The sequence below is a fragment of the Maniola hyperantus genome, chromosome 26 (genome assembly GCF_902806685.2).
Source record: "Maniola hyperantus chromosome 26, iAphHyp1.2, whole genome shotgun sequence".
In the NCBI taxonomy this organism is placed as follows: Eukaryota; Metazoa; Arthropoda; class Insecta; order Lepidoptera; family Nymphalidae; genus Maniola; species Maniola hyperantus.
The window spans coordinates 332695-348476 of record NC_048561.1 but is presented as its reverse complement, the minus strand read 5'-3'; the positions used below and the strand labels follow the sequence as shown (position 1 = coordinate 348476).

The 15782-nt window shown below is 38.9% G+C and overlaps 2 protein-coding genes across 2 annotated transcripts in view; both read left to right on the top strand.

Moving 5' to 3' along the window:
• Window positions 1-148: 148 nt before the first annotated feature.
• O-fut2 (O-fucosyltransferase 2) lies at window positions 149-1968 on the top strand. The gene has a single exon (XM_034982209.2). The coding sequence runs from the start codon at window positions 255-257 to the stop codon at window positions 1473-1475; it is 1221 nt and encodes a 406-aa protein (XP_034838100.1). The 5' UTR covers window positions 149-254; the 3' UTR covers window positions 1476-1968.
• A 468-nt stretch (window positions 1969-2436) lies between these two features.
• Window positions 2437-15782, top strand: part of Adar (Adenosine deaminase acting on RNA) — a 53668-nt gene continuing 40322 nt past the window's right edge. Inside the window, exons 1-5 of the mRNA XM_069507400.1 lie at window positions 2437-2752; window positions 3017-3033; window positions 4329-4416; window positions 12256-12326; window positions 13222-13365. Coding sequence (XP_069363501.1) covers window positions 2722-2752; window positions 3017-3033; window positions 4329-4416; window positions 12256-12326; window positions 13222-13365 — 351 coding nt within the window. The 5' untranslated portion in view covers window positions 2437-2721. The remainder of the gene's footprint in view (window positions 2753-3016; window positions 3034-4328; window positions 4417-12255; window positions 12327-13221; window positions 13366-15782) is intronic.

The following is a 15782-nucleotide window of genomic DNA, read 5'->3' as shown; positions in this document are numbered from 1 at the left end:
GCCAGGGTATAAATAGCTCAGTTCAGACTATGGACAGACGTAGAAAATGCTGCGTTCAGTAGGTACAGTAAGAAAGAATGGGGAATTTGGGGAATTTGCACAATTTGTTGTACATAAACGTCAAACTCAAAGACAATTCACTTGACAGTTGAGAAATTAAAATTGTTTTTGTCATTGTTGTTTATATTTTTTACATATTTTTTACTTATTTAAATTTTGCAATTTTTGAATGGAAATCGTGAAGTTTTAAAAACATGTTATTCTTTTCACTTCTGCTAACATCCTGTTTAGTTTTCACTTGTGCAGAAGACGATTTACAAGGGTACTGCGATGCTAAATCGCATCAATCTTGTAACATTCACGTAGAAGAAGACGAAAAATTCATATTATACGATGTAAACCCTCCAGAAGGCTTTAATTTAAGGCGAGATGTCTACATGAGGTTCGCGATAATGATGTCAGAAGCACGAAAGCACGAGAAGAGAAAAAATTGGAAATTAGTTCTACCTCCATGGTATAACTTATACCATTGGAAAACCGTAGGTTCTTCACATAAACCTATCCCGTGGAGTATGTTTTTCGACGTCGAATCACTCAGGAACTTCGCACCAGTAGTAGAATTAAACGAAATTTTTCCAAAAACCAAAAGAAAATATTTTGAAATCGACAGGTTGTATGTTTTAAAAAACTTCCCAGATGCCTTTGAAAATGGTATTTTTGATGATAAATGGGAGAGTGATACAGATTGTCACTACAGTGGAAGCTTCTGGGGCTATAATAACGTAACAGTTAAAGAGACAGAGTGTACAAAATTTCAAGGGAGGACATCAATGTTATTGGAACTTATTTCATTGCATCGTTCAGATAAATATATCATGTTTGCACATGGAGAGATACCTTTGCATGATTACTACGGTTCAAAAAGCTTCTGGGATTGCAGAAAGAGCATGAAATTTAATAAAAAACTTATTGAACAAGCAAAAAAATATATATCAGAGAGTTTGAATTGTAATGATGAACGATGTAGCACATATATTAGCGTTCATTGGAGGAGGCAGGACTTTGCAAGAGCTCGCAGAAAAGATGTGCCGTCAATAAAAGGAACTGTCATGCAAATTGATAAAGCTATCAAAACATATCACCCACATATTTTAGATATTTTCATAGCATCCGATGCTCAAAACTCTGAATTGAAACACTTAGAAAATCAACTCAACAATATAGGGTATAAAGTTCATTTTTATCTGCCGAGTACATCAGATTTACAACAGTTCAATGATGGTGGTATAGCAATAATTGATCAAATCATTTGTTCGCACGCAGCATACTTCATAGGTACCCATGAAAGTACATTTACATTTAGGATACAAGAAGAGAGAGAAATATTAGGCTTTGAAAGTGGTACTACATTTAACAGATTCTGTCCGGATACAGGAAAGTGTGAGCAGCCATCAAAATGGACTATTGTAAATTAAAAACCTATGAAATGAAAAATCATAAGTTCTTACTTTTTACTAATGGCTCTTTGAATATATTAGGACTACCTTCACTTTGGAAGGCAAGTTCTGCTGAAAAAGAAAATAGTAAATGAAATATTTTGTACTACAAACTTGCTTGTCTTTACTCCTGTTAGGTGAATCCTTGTGTACATATTTTTAATTGTTGTCAATTTTTGTGTTACAGTATATATAATAAGTACAGTATGCGGCCGAAAGTGATGAACATCAGCCTTTAGAATGACATTTCATCTTTGTAGAGCGTTGTCTCTGTCACCCATATGATGCTCTGTCGGTCTCAATGACCGAGACAACTACAAATCTGCTGTCTCCTAAAGATCGATGTTCATCACTTTAGGCAGCGTAGGTACTGATTTTATTGCATAAAATAACATGTAATTTATAGTTTTTTACTCATAAAAACCAAAGAAATTGTGAAGTGATAATAAAATTTAAATTAGGAATTACAGAATTGTTTTATTAAAATATATGAAACCAAAGAATTTGCATGTACTAATTCCTATGTCGATGTATGAAACCTATTAGTTTAAAACTATAATATATTTTATGGATAGTTTATTTAAAAATACATAGTAATTTTTATGGAAAGTAGGTACCTACAGACTTTTCATGAAGTAATTTTCTTGGTTTTGTAACTCAATAGATATGACTCCTAACACCTGACTACGATCGTCTTAATAACGCTGAAATATTAAAGTATTGTTTTTCTTGGTATATTTTAATGTTGTAGTATATTGTATTTATGAACTCGCGTCTCACGCCTTTATAATATTAAAGCGATCAAGCAGCGCGAACGGAAAAGGCATAACAATGAACATTGTTTACTCATTGCAATGAACACGGATCTATATTATCTATGGTTATCACTTATTGTACTCTTTAATCCAGAGCCGTAAAACCAGTTTAAAAAAAAATAAAGAGCGGATTGATTTTTGGATTTTTGTTTACGTTTGTTTGCCCTTGGAAATAAGAATCTGTAAAGCACTGTAAAGTGTTTATAACTGCTTTAATATTGTATGAAATAATTTTAACTTGTACCTTTTTTAGCAGTCAGTCATTATAATAAATAAGTGTCCCAAATAACTATCTAAGAAAGTAAAAAGTTAGTAATGCAGTGAATTCTGTGAACTTTAGTGATATATTTCAAGATCTTTTCGATTTCAAGCCACTTGAAGAACATAGTGATAATATTTTAGTGCTGGATATGGAGAAATACTTCGATGCGCCCAACAATGGTATGTACTATGTTTTAATAATGAATATGTATGTATAGTTTTAAAAACAAAATCTATTTTAGCGTTTAAAACAAAATCTATTTAATAACCTTAAAAATACTTAGTTAAAATATTTTTAGTAGGTATGTTAGTGTGTAAAATGTGATACTTAGTATATACAAAATACTCTCCTTTACTAAGCAATTCATTAAACCATTGTAATCAGAAGTTAATGTTAGAAAAAATATCTTACATAGTTCTGAATATGTTTTTTTTTGGTTTCAGATGTAAAAACAGATGCTGTAAGTAATTTTTATTATAGGAATATTTGAATATTCGGTATCTTAACATCCTAATATTTGTTTACTGTAATCTTGTATTAAGTTACTTGCTAGCTAGCAGTTAGCACCCAGGCGTGCATGCCTGTCCCATCATCCCACCATCACTTTTGTTGTACCTACATATTTAGTTCCATAGAGGGCCACATGTTATGTTTTCAGAGTATCTCAACTGCATACTCAGGGTGCTTGCTAATTCTGAATTGAAAGCATTAGAAAATCAACTCAACAATATAGGGTATAAAGTTCATTTTTATCTGCCGAGTGCATCAGATTTACAGCCCTAAGCTCTGATTAATTAGAATGACTTTCATCAACTCTGAACAACCAGAGTAACTGACAGCTCAGCGGGTTGCGAAGCTGAAGCGGCTATGTAGTTCGAAAAACAGACGTGGGAGTCCCAAGGTGCAGATTAGACTAGATTAGATTACATTATATTTTACTAGCTTATGCTCGCGACTTCGTCCGCGTGGACTACACAAATTTTAAACCCCTATTTCCCTCCTTAGGAGTTGAATTTTCAAAAATCCTTTCTTAACGGATGCCTACGTCATAATAGCTATCTGCATGCCAAATTTCAGCCTGATCCGTCAAGTAGTTTGAGCTGTGCGTTGATAGATCAGTCAGTCAGTCACCTTTTCATTTTATATATTCAGATTAATTGCAAAAATACTTTGTTAAAATTAAATTTGTTAGGATTAAATTTACTTAATTAAATGTCATCATTGTCATATAAATTTAACAATTGGCAATCAAACAATGGTATCCAATTTGAATAAAAAACCGGCCAACTGCGAGTCAGGCTCGCGCAACGAGGGTACCATACTACTGTCGTATTTTATCGTCATTTTGCACAATAATTCAAAAACTATGATGCATAAAAATAAATAAAAATCTGTTTTAGAATGCACAGGTGAAGCCCTTTCATATGATACCCTACTTGGTATAGTTATCTTACTTCGAAAATTGAAAATACTCATTTTTAGTTCATGACCACAGTTTAAGTTTTTTGTGTGATGTTAAATACAAATTCACGGTTTTCAGATTCTGTTATAAGACCTACCTACCTGCCAAATTTCATGATTCTAGGTCAACGGGAAGTACCCTGCAGGTTTCTTGACAGACCGACAGACAGACTACAAAGTGATCCTATAAGGGTTCCGTTTTTCCTTTTGAGATACGGAACCCTAATAAATGACTTTGACTTTGATTGCCACAAGCAGCACAGACAATAAACTGTATGGTATATCTTTTTCCAGAACTCCAGTGGCGTCAGTTCCACAACAGACATTGAGATGCCCACCACCATCGACTCAGCAACCAAACGGAAAACTGACAACCCTGAAGGTATTTCAATTGCTATCTCTATACAGGGTGTATACGAAGCTGTGATAGCCTAGTGGTTAGGACGTCCGCCTTCTAATCTGAGGTCGGGGGTTTGATCCCGGGCATGCACCTCTGACTTTTTGAGTTATGTGCGTTTTAAGTAATTAAATATCACTTGCTTTAATGGTGAAGATAAACATCGTGACGAAACCTGCATGCCTGAGAGTTCTCCATAATGTTCTAAAAGGTGTGTGAAGTCTACCAATATCTAAAACTCTTCTGAGAGGACGCCCAACCTCTGTAGTGAGCCGGCGATGGGTTAATCATGATGATGATGATGATGATGATGATGATGATGAGTATTAATACTGGCGACTTGGCTACGCGTCGCTAGGTCGTCAGAGTAGCCAGTGTCCACGTAGGCTCGGTCATAGCTAAGCTTCCAAATTGGCGACTTCTCCAGATTGTAGCCAAGTGATTTAACTATCATACATTTTAAAACGAATTGTTTGGATACGTAGCCGGTGACGTCGCCATGGCGTCATAGTATGTTAGCGCTTCTGGGTAAAAATCGTGTAGCACCAAAAAGCTGTCAAAATCTTAAATTTATAAAAGGATTGACTGACTGACTGATCTATCAACACACAGCTCAAACTACTGGACGGATTGGGCTGAAATTTAGCATGCAGATAGCTATTATAACGTAGGCATCCGCTAAGAAAGGATTTTTGAAAATTCAACTCCTAAGGGGGTGAAATAGGGGTTTGAAATTTGTGTAGTCCACGCGGACGAAGTCGCGAGCATAAGCTAGTTAATAATATGATACTGCAAGTTGCAGCCAGAAAAAAATTTGTTACTATATAGTTTTATCACCTATATGAATCCGCAATACTCTGTAACTAACCACATAGTCTACTATGTGGTTAGTTACTGACAGTCAAAGATTCGAATTCTTGGCAAGCAAAACAACAAAAGTGCGTATTTTGATGCCTGCTTTATAACCACTTAAGGGTGTGCCTACAACTTACAAGCGATTTAGTTTTTTTTCCTTAACTGTGACTGGAGGAGAATCAAACCCGAAATCTTCAGTTTAAAGTCAACCGCTGCACCAGAGAGATCGTCTGGCTTTTATCCAGAAATTGTACTGTACAACCCAAAAATTTTTGCTTGCATTTGATAGCATTTCGATGAATTACTATAAATAATTATTGTTCCTTATTATTCATGTTATAGATAGTTAACCTTTGTGTTAGTGTCAGATGGGACAATGCGATAAGTCTTAAGCAAAAAAGTCTGTATTCTTTTGAGGCTCTTTTCATTTTCATTTTATCTTTCAAAGTGATCAAAATATTAATATAAAAAGAAGGCAAAAAGGTTGAAAAAAAAATTCTGAATAATATCTACTGTTCGCTGGTGAAAAGTTTAATATACTATTTCCTGAACTATTGCACTGATCAAAAGTAGTCTGGTTCCATACTATTCCAGACTGATATTATAAATGCGAAAGTGTACGAATATATGTCTATTATTATTAATTGTAATTCTTTGTTGAAAAGTTCCATCCTCTATCTTCTCACGGATTTGTTTTATACAGAAACTAAATTATGCTCGCGACTTCGTCTGCGTGGACTACACAAATTTCAAACCCCTATTTCACCACCTTAGGGGGTTGAGTTTTCAAAAATCCTTTCTTAGCCTACGTTTGATGCCTACGTCATTATATCAATATAGCAATCTGCATGCTAAATTTCAGCCCGATCCGTCCAGTAGTTTGAGCTGTGCGTTAATAGATCAGTCAGTCACCTTTTCCTTTTATATATTTAGATTGGTAGAAAAAAAATGAATTACCGAAAAAGAAAATACGTGTACACAGTCATATTAACGGGGTCGTTTTTTATTAATTTTTTTAAAAATGAAAACTAATTTGACGGATATTTTTTCATCAGAATATTTTCCCATCAATAGCCGCTTCATGCTTAAAGTAAATCTCTCTGCTAATATCATGAAGGCCACTAATTAATTTATCGAAGCCAGCCTCCGTGCGTTGTAAACATTGCAAGCTACTGTTTCCTTATTATTATATATATTATATGGTTTTCAAATATGTTTGTCTGTATTTCTTAATATAGGAATGTATAGTAGGGTAGATTATATAATTTTTAATGACATCTCTGCCACAGTGGCGATCACAAAGATTCAAAGATTCAAAGATTCTTTATTTGCGGAAACATTTTACAATAAGATGTTATTAAATATTGTCCAGTAGAAATGTTTCGCCTTACATATAAGCATGCAAAATATTTAGTAAAACATCACTGAGGTCTTATAAGTGAGAGGTACCAAGTTCGATTGCCGGAAGAGCAACTTGAGATTTTTTAATTTCGAAATGGTTCCCGTTGCCTGGTGTGGTTACCACCAGACTAAATAACCAGGGACGAAACTGTGCTACCTAGTGATTAAGAGGCCCGGTACGATTTCCCATATACTATAACGTACATAATATATTGATATATAAAAGAAAAACTGACTCACTTACATATCAGCGTACATAACACAGGGTTTACTCAAACAGTTAGTTGGGTCTAGAAACTTGAGATTTTACATCTAGGATTTTTCATAATATCATAAACCCTTCTTAGAAAGGATTTTCAGAACTCCCAGCCGAGCAAAGCCGGGGTAGGTCAACTAGTTTGTGTATATTTAAAAGCTCTATAGTATGTCGAGAATATGTACTAGTCGTATTCGTAATTTAAAGATAAGCTCGAAAAACACGTCGTCGGTCATATCCGGCTCTCAATTCAAAACGCAATTCCGATCAATACGTGCGGACATCGAAATGTTACTACCGTTGTATATTGTCGTCGTTTTAGTAAATATCTTCGCTAAAAATAACAACTATTATATAAAAACTCCGAGAAATCCAGATTTTGATATAAGAGTTAAAAGAGAAGCTCCTGATATCGATGTCAATAGACTTTCCGGATTGGAGAATGAAGGTAACGAAAATTCTGTGATAATAAATGAACTGAATGCATTACTCAAGATATATATTGATTATGATGAAAATAATGCAAATTCAAGGAAGAATAGGGAAGGTGACAATCCTATAAATATCGTTAGTGATGTAAATACAGGTGTTGGAGTTAAAGAAATGGGTAACGCAAAAGTTTGGAAGGAAATAAAATTTAAAATTGATAAACTAAAAGAACTAATCCCTGTATACAACAACTACGAGGATAATAAAATAGTTAACAGAAATGCAGATAACGCCATACATGTCAAAGGTGATCTTAGTAGCGATAGACTTGAATTGGAGAATACGGCAAAATTATGGAGGGAAACGGTAACAAAAGATATTGAAAATTTATGGAACAACATAACAGCAGAAATGGGTAAACTAGCAGAATTAGCGGTGCCATATTATGAAGAAACAGAAGTGATCAATGGTACGAGTTTTGATACAAAAGTCAAAAGAGAAACAGATAGCGTGAAAACTATCGATAGTGATGAAAATATAAGTGCTGAATTAAAAGAATTAAAGAATAATACAAAAGAGTGGAAGGAAATAGCATCTGTAGTAGATGAAATTAAAGAATTAATCACGGAATATAACAATTACAGTGGAAACAATCCAAGTGTCAATATAAGAGTCAGGAGATTAGCAGATAGCACCAAAATTATAGATAGTGATGTAGAAACAAGTGTTGGAATTACGGAGCCAAATGATGACATAAAAGTTTTGACAGAAATAGAGTCGGTATTAAGTGAAATACAAGAACTTATCCCGGAATATAGAAAAAGCATAAGTGATATAAAAGAACCGATGACACTAGATCCACGAGTTAAGCGAGAAGTGAATGCTCCACTTCATTTAAATTATTACAGTGCAGGACTTTTGGAGACAATGGTGGGAAATGCACTAGGTTATAATAAAATCATCATAGGAGGTGGAGATACACAGCTGAGTGATAAAAAAGTATTAAACATACCCATAAAAAATATAGGAATACCCCCCGATGGACCATATCTGGAGCAGATGCTTCCGTATGAAAAGTCAATAGAAAAAATAGTTTCCAAAGATAAACATGTAAAAGAAAACAAGAGTCCAAGAGAACAAGAAATGCGCTCAAATGAAATTGGGATAGAGGACATAACTTTAAACGAAAAGATCGAAGATGGACTATTAAACAAAAAAGAACTGGAAAACATTTCTCAACAAAATGATGCAGCAGAAGAAATACTTTCGAAGGAAGAATATCAAACAGACACACCCCTACCAGAAAAAGTACCCCTGAATAAAGATGAAATTGAGAAAAATTCGGAAGATAAAGATACGAATCCTCCTAAGGATTTAATTGTAAAATTTGTTACGAAAAGCAACAATGACGATGGAGAAGTAAAACCAAAAAGTGATTTCGTGAAAGATGACCAAATTAACACAAATGACTTTAAAAATTATGATGAAATTAAAACATTCAAAATTCTAAAAGCATTCGATGACATAGAAGATATACTAGAAATTTATGTTCTAGACAGTAGCGTCGAAGAAGAAAAAATAATGGATGACCAAGGTGTTATAAAACGCACGGAATCTGGTCAAGTATACGAATTAGTAATTGATAATATAGATGAACATGAACTAAAAGATGTTTCGAAATCTATAACACCAAGAATAAAAGATATTCCTGTTAGAGAAAATAAAGAAAAAGAAAAACCAATAAAACCAATACCTAAAAGAGCTATAAGAACTAAGAAACAAAACGAAATTAAAAGTAATAACAAATTGAATATAACAAATTCTAATAGTAACTTGATAAATCGACTAAAGCAAGTTGCAAGTAAAAAATACATTATAGAAATACCAAAGATAAGTACTTTCTTAAAGGTTTTAAAAGGACCAACAGTTTTAAACACGCATCGAGTTAAAAGAAACGCAGCTCCAGAGAACAGAGTTAGCAAATTTTTCAGTAATATTTACACTAAAGTATACGATATAACGCATCCAAAAAAGGATGAAGATATCAACAATAATCTATTACTTAGTGATGACAACTATAATTATTATGGCAGTCTGCATCAGCAGAATAATATTTATAATAACCAAAACGGTGGTTATAATCAATATGAAAATAACCGCATAAACGATAATATTATAACGCATAGTGGTTATACTAATTATAACACTAACTATGGTTATAATAACCCTGTTTATGAACCGCCTACAAACTTTAATACTTATAGTTATGGTTATAATTCACCTACAAATGGTTATAACACTAATAGTGCACCCTATAATACTCCGACAAATGGTTTTAACACTAATATTGCACCCTATAATACACCGACTAATGGTTATAACACGAACGCACCCGTTTATAACTACAATTATGCAAATGGTTACTATTATAACCAACCTATAAATGGTTCCGTTAATTCTCCTATTGCTTATCCGTATAGCAGTTACAATAATGGCCATAATATACCGATAAATGGAACTAAGTCGAATAATTATACGAATAGCTATGGAAATGGTTATGGTTATAACACATCCGCAAACAATGGTTACGATTATAACTCTAAGCAAGATAACGGTTATCGTTATAACAATGGTTACGGTAATAACATAACGCAACGTAACGGTTATCGTTATAACGTAACGGTCGTTAACGATTTGAACAATAACAATACCAGTACAGAAAGGACTATAGTTCAAGGGTGTATATTTTGCGGTAATTTTGGATGTCAGAGAAATTACAGATGGATGGGCGTTGCTTGTGTACCCATAAAAGGATAAAGAACGTTAATTAATAAGCCTCAATAGCTCAACGGTTAAGGATCGGACTGAAGTCCGAAAGGTCGCCGGTTCAAACCCCACCCGTTGCACTATTGTCGTACCCACTTCTAGCACAAGATTTTCACTTAATTGGAGGGGAAAGGGGAATATTAGTCATAATTAACAGGGCTAATATGGCGTCTCTCCATCACACCACAGTCCACAGTCCATCATTTGTATGGAGACAAACGTATAGTGCGCGACAGCTTGAGATAGCAATCTGGAAGAGAACACAGGCGAGCGCGGGTGACGTGTGGGTGTGCGGGGCGTCCCCCCACCTCATATCCCGATTGCCATCTCAACCTGTCGCGCAGTTTGGTTCTAGAAACTATATGTAGACCAGAATCTCATGAAAAATACAGAAATGAAATTCCATAGTTAGCAACACTGTACTCTGTGAATATAGTGTGAATATTGTGGTGAATTCAGAGAAGTACTCTGTGGTGAATATTACCTAATAATTCACCACAGAGTACTATGTACATAGGATATTCACAAAGTACAGTGTTGCTAACTTTGGAATTTCATTTCATGAGATTCTGGTCTTCCTATAATAGATCTATGTCTATGGTTTGCCAGATTTACCTAAAATTAGTTTTTAAGTTGGCATGAGCTTAAAGATTTGTATGTGAATTAGTTTTAATCAATTATTATAATAGTTCCTTTAAATTACTGGTGAAATGTTTTAAACAGTGGTGGAAACCAGTAGGTACTTTTAAAATACTGTACCTATTTAAAAAAAAATATTAAAAAAGAATATTGTGTTTGTTTTTTTACTTGTGAATAAATAAATAATGTTAATTTTATCAGGCTTATTTATTATACTTCTGTATTAATCCGTCGATAAGTAACTTAACGGACTAAGAGCCAGCGCGTGTTAGACCTTCCTTATTTTATAAAAGCTGAACGTTTCTCTGCGTATTGTCCCCAACACTGGGAGGTACGTTTGTTTAGATTATGGTAGCTTTGGGAGATAACAGGTAATAAAGGTGTAACAAATCTTACGTCAAAGTATTTTTATATATTTCCTATAATTAATTTTTATATTTTTTTATTACAGAATATTATATATAGAAATCACGTCGTGCATTGTCAGACACTAGTATCATGGCAACCCCCTGCCAGACACCTTAAAGTTTAAAAGTTTAAGGGTGTCCGGCAGGGGGTTGCCTAAGAACATTATGCAGAACTCTTAGGCATGTTGGTTTCCTTACGATATTTCCTTTCATAGTCAAGCATATTTAAGTGCTTATAATGCACATAACTTTAAAATTGCGTGTCCGGGATCGAACCCTGGACCCCTCGACTGGAAGGCTGACGTCTTAACTACTAGGCTATCACATCTTAATTATTCATTCATCACTTATGATTAACTAGCTTATGCCCGCGACTTCGACTACACAAATTTCACACCCGTATTAAACCTCCTTAGGGATTGAATTTTCAAAAATCGTTTCTTAGCGGATGCCTACGTCATAATAGCTATCTACATGATAAATTTCAGCCCGATCCGTCCAGTAGTTTGAGCTGTGCGTTGATAGATCATAGATCAGTCAGTAAGTCGGGCAGCTTTTCCTTTTATATATTTAGAAGAAGAAGATTGACTTATGCAAGACCAGTCCATTGAACGTCAATGGGTTTTTATTTGACTAGGGAATTATAAATACTATCTGTCCCGGCTTTACTCACGTGTGTCGTCGCCGTCGTCGTTAGCCCGACTAGTTTCGAACCCATACGGGGTCTTTTTCGGGGGCAGCTGTCTCCCCCCCCCCCCCCCCCCCCCCACCCCAGCCACCCTCACAACGAGCTCTACGGGCAGCGGCACGTGCATCCCGCAGTTAAAACCGCGGCGCGTGCGCGGACGGACTCCCTTGAAAAAGGACCCCGTATGGGTTCGAAACTAGTCGGGCTAACGTCGACTACACACGTGAGTAAAGCCGGGACAGATAGTATTTATAATGGAAATCTCACGGTAGTTTAAACGCTAAAATGACTAGGGAATCCTAAAAACGAGTGTTTTTGTACAGACGAAGAACCACCGGCGAAAAAGTCAGCTTCATCCATCCGAGCCGATGGCGGGTTTAAATGGAACTTGCAGGTAACTTTCCAATCAATTTCGTACTAAATAGTTAATACTCTTAAACAACAAGAAATCGAAAACGTAAATTTCAGTTTATTAAATTATATAATTTATTTTAAAGATTTCACTTTTTTATCTGTTCTACAAATATCCAAAACGCATGATATATGATATCGTAGCCGCCATGTTAATACCGATTGTGACGTCACATGGATTGACATTGTGAAGTATTAAGAAAACACCGTTGCTTACCAATCCGTGTGACGTCATGACAGCTCATGAATCTAAAAAGATGGCGGGTAGCGTTTTCGCGGCGAAATTTGAAATGCAAAATGTAAATGCATTTTTATTGCACATATCGATCAAATAAATTTTTTGGAAGTTTATTATCACTTTAGGATTAAATTAAGACGCTTTTCAAAAAAGGGTAAAATACCCTATCATGTTGCAAGGGGCCAAAGTGATATTTTGTTCCTCTAGGGCGTTATTTTGAAGCCTGAGTGTAGCGATGAATTCAATATTCGTCGCCTGAGAACAAAATATTCACACCCCGAGTGGCACACACTGTTTTTCATGGTTAGTAATACACCATGGCTTAGATTTCAGCACACACTGGTAGGCTACGGCCGTGGCTATACTCTATGCCACGGATAGAATGATTTATCTCTATTACGTAATCCCATACAAATGACAAAGACAAAAACTCACCAAACATTCACATTCAGTAGGAAAAACATAGCTTCGTTTGTGATTGATTGGCCACTTAAAATGGGTAACGCCCACTGTGTTAAGAGTGCCCTCTATAGATCTCAGATCAAAGTTTTGGCAATTAAAATGTGCTGGAAGATGTACTATATTAAGGTGCTCTACCCGAATCATTTCAAAATACCTTGTATATTCATTGTTTGGCCAGGCATTGGCCAAAGCGGCAGACGCAGTGGCCTCGGGCGGCAAGTCTCCAGTTTCTGCCCTCAACGAGTTGGGGCTGAAAGTGAACTACAGCATCACGCGACAGGGCGGGCCCGCGCATTGCCCCAACTTCACTGTGTCAGTCACGGTGAGTATCTGATGTTGGGGAACCCTTGTACACTTGTTGGGCCAGGTGTTGGCCAAAGCGGCAGACGCAGTGGCCTCGGGCGGCAAGTCTCCAGTTTCTGCCCTCAACGAGTTGGGACTGAAAGTGAACTACAGCATCACGCGACAGGGCGGGCCCGCGCATTGCCCCAACTTCACTGTGTCAGTCACGGTGAGTATCTGATGTTGGGGAACCCTTGTACACTTGTTGGGCCAGGTGTTGGCCAAAGCGGCAGACGCAGTGGCCTCGGGCGGCAAGTCTCCAGCTTCTGCCCTCAACGAGTTGGGGCTGAAAGTGAACTACAGCATCACGCGACAGGGCGGGCCCGCGCATTGCCCCAACTTCACTGTGTCAGTCACGGTGAGTATCTGATGTTGGGGAACCCTTGTACACTTGTTGGGCCAGGTGTTGGCCAAAGCGGCAGACGCAGTGGCCTCGGGCGGCAAGTCTCCAGTTTCTGCCCTCAACGAGTTGGGACTGAAAGTGAACTACAGCATCACGCGACAGGGCGGGCCCGCGCATTGCCCCAACTTCACTGTGTCAGTCACGGTGAGTATCTGATGTTGGGGAACCCTTGTACACTTGTTGGGCCAGGTGTTGGCCAAAGCGGCAGACGCAGTGGCCTCGGGCGGCAAGTCTCCAGCTTCTGCCCTCAACGAGTTGGGGCTGAAAGTGAACTACAGCATCACGCGACAGGGCGGGCCCGCGCATTGCCCCAACTTCACTGTGTCAGTCACGGTGAGTATCTGATGTTGGGGAACCCTTGTACACTTGTTGGGCCAGGTGTTGGCCAAAGCGGCAGACGCAGTGGCCTCGGGCGGCAAGTCTCCAGCTTCTGCCCTCAACGAGTTGGGGCTGAAAGTGAACTACAGCATCACGCGACAGGGCGGGCCCGCGCATTGCCCCAACTTCACTGTGTCAGTCACGGTGAGTATCTGATGTTGGGGAACCCTTGTACACTTGTTGGGCCAGGTGTTGGCCAAAGCGGCAGACGCAGTGGCCTCGGGCGGCAAGTCTCCAGTTTCTGCCCTCAACGAGTTGGGACTGAAAGTGAACTACAGCATCACGCGACAGGGCGGGCCCGCGCATTGCCCCAACTTCACTGTGTCAGTCACGGTGAGTATCTGATGTTGGGGAACCCTTGTACACTTGTTGGGCCAGGTGTTGGCCAAAGCGGCAGACGCAGTGGCCTCGGGCGGCAAGTCTCCAGTTTCTGCCCTCAACGAGTTGGGACTGAAAGTGAACTACAGCATCACGCGACAGGGCGGGCCCGCGCATTGCCCCAACTTCACTGTGTCAGTCACGGTGAGTATCTGATGTTGGGGAACCCTTGTACACTTGTTGGGCCAGGTGTTGGCCAAAGCGGCAGACGCAGTGGCCTCGGGCGGCAAGTCTCCAGTTTCTGCCCTCAACGAGTTGGGGCTGAAAGTGAACTACAGCATCACGCGACAGGGCGGGCCCGCGCATTGCCCCAACTTCACTGTGTCAGTCACGGTGAGTATCTGATGTTGGGGAACCCTTGTACACTTGTTGGGCCAGGTGTTGGCCAAAGCGGCAGACGCAGTGGCCTTGGGCGGCAAGTCTCCAGTTTCTGCCCTCAACGAGTTGGGACTGAAAGTGAACTACAGCATCACGCGACAGGGCGGGCCCGCGCATTGCCCCAACTTCACTGTGTCAGTCACGGTGAGTATCTGATGTTGGGGAACCCTTGTACACTTGTTGGGCCAGGTGTTGGCCAAAGCGGCAGGTGCAGTGGCCTCGGGCGGCAAGTCTCCAGCTTCTGCCCTCAACGAGTTGGGGCTGAAAGTGAACTACAGCATCACGCGACAGGGCGGGCCCGCGCATTGCCCCAACTTCACTGTGTCAGTCACGGTGAGTATCTGATGTTGGGGAACCCTTGTACACTTGTTGGGCCAGGTGTTGGCCAAAGCGGCAGACGCAGTGGCCTCGGGCGGCAAGTCTCCAGTTTCTGCCCTCAACGAGTTGGGACTGAAAGTGAACTACAGCATCACGCGACAGGGCGGGCCCGCGCATTGCCCCAACTTCACTGTGTCAGTCACGGTGAGTATCTGATGTTGGGGAACCCTTGTACACTTGTTGGGCCAGGTGTTGGCCAAAGCGGCAGGTGCAGTGGCCTCGGGCGGCAAGTCTCCAGCTTCTGCCCTCAACGAGTTGGGGCTGAAAGTGAACTACAGCATCACGCGACAGGGCGGGCCCGCGCATTGCCCCAACTTCACTGTGTCAGTCACGGTGAGTATCTGATGTTGGGGAACCCTTGTACACTTGTTGGGCCAGGTGTTGGCCAAAGCGGCAGACGCAGTGGCCTCGGGCGGCAAGTCTCCAGCTTCTGCCCTCATCGAGTTGGGGCTGAAGTGAACTACAGCATCACTTGATCGCCA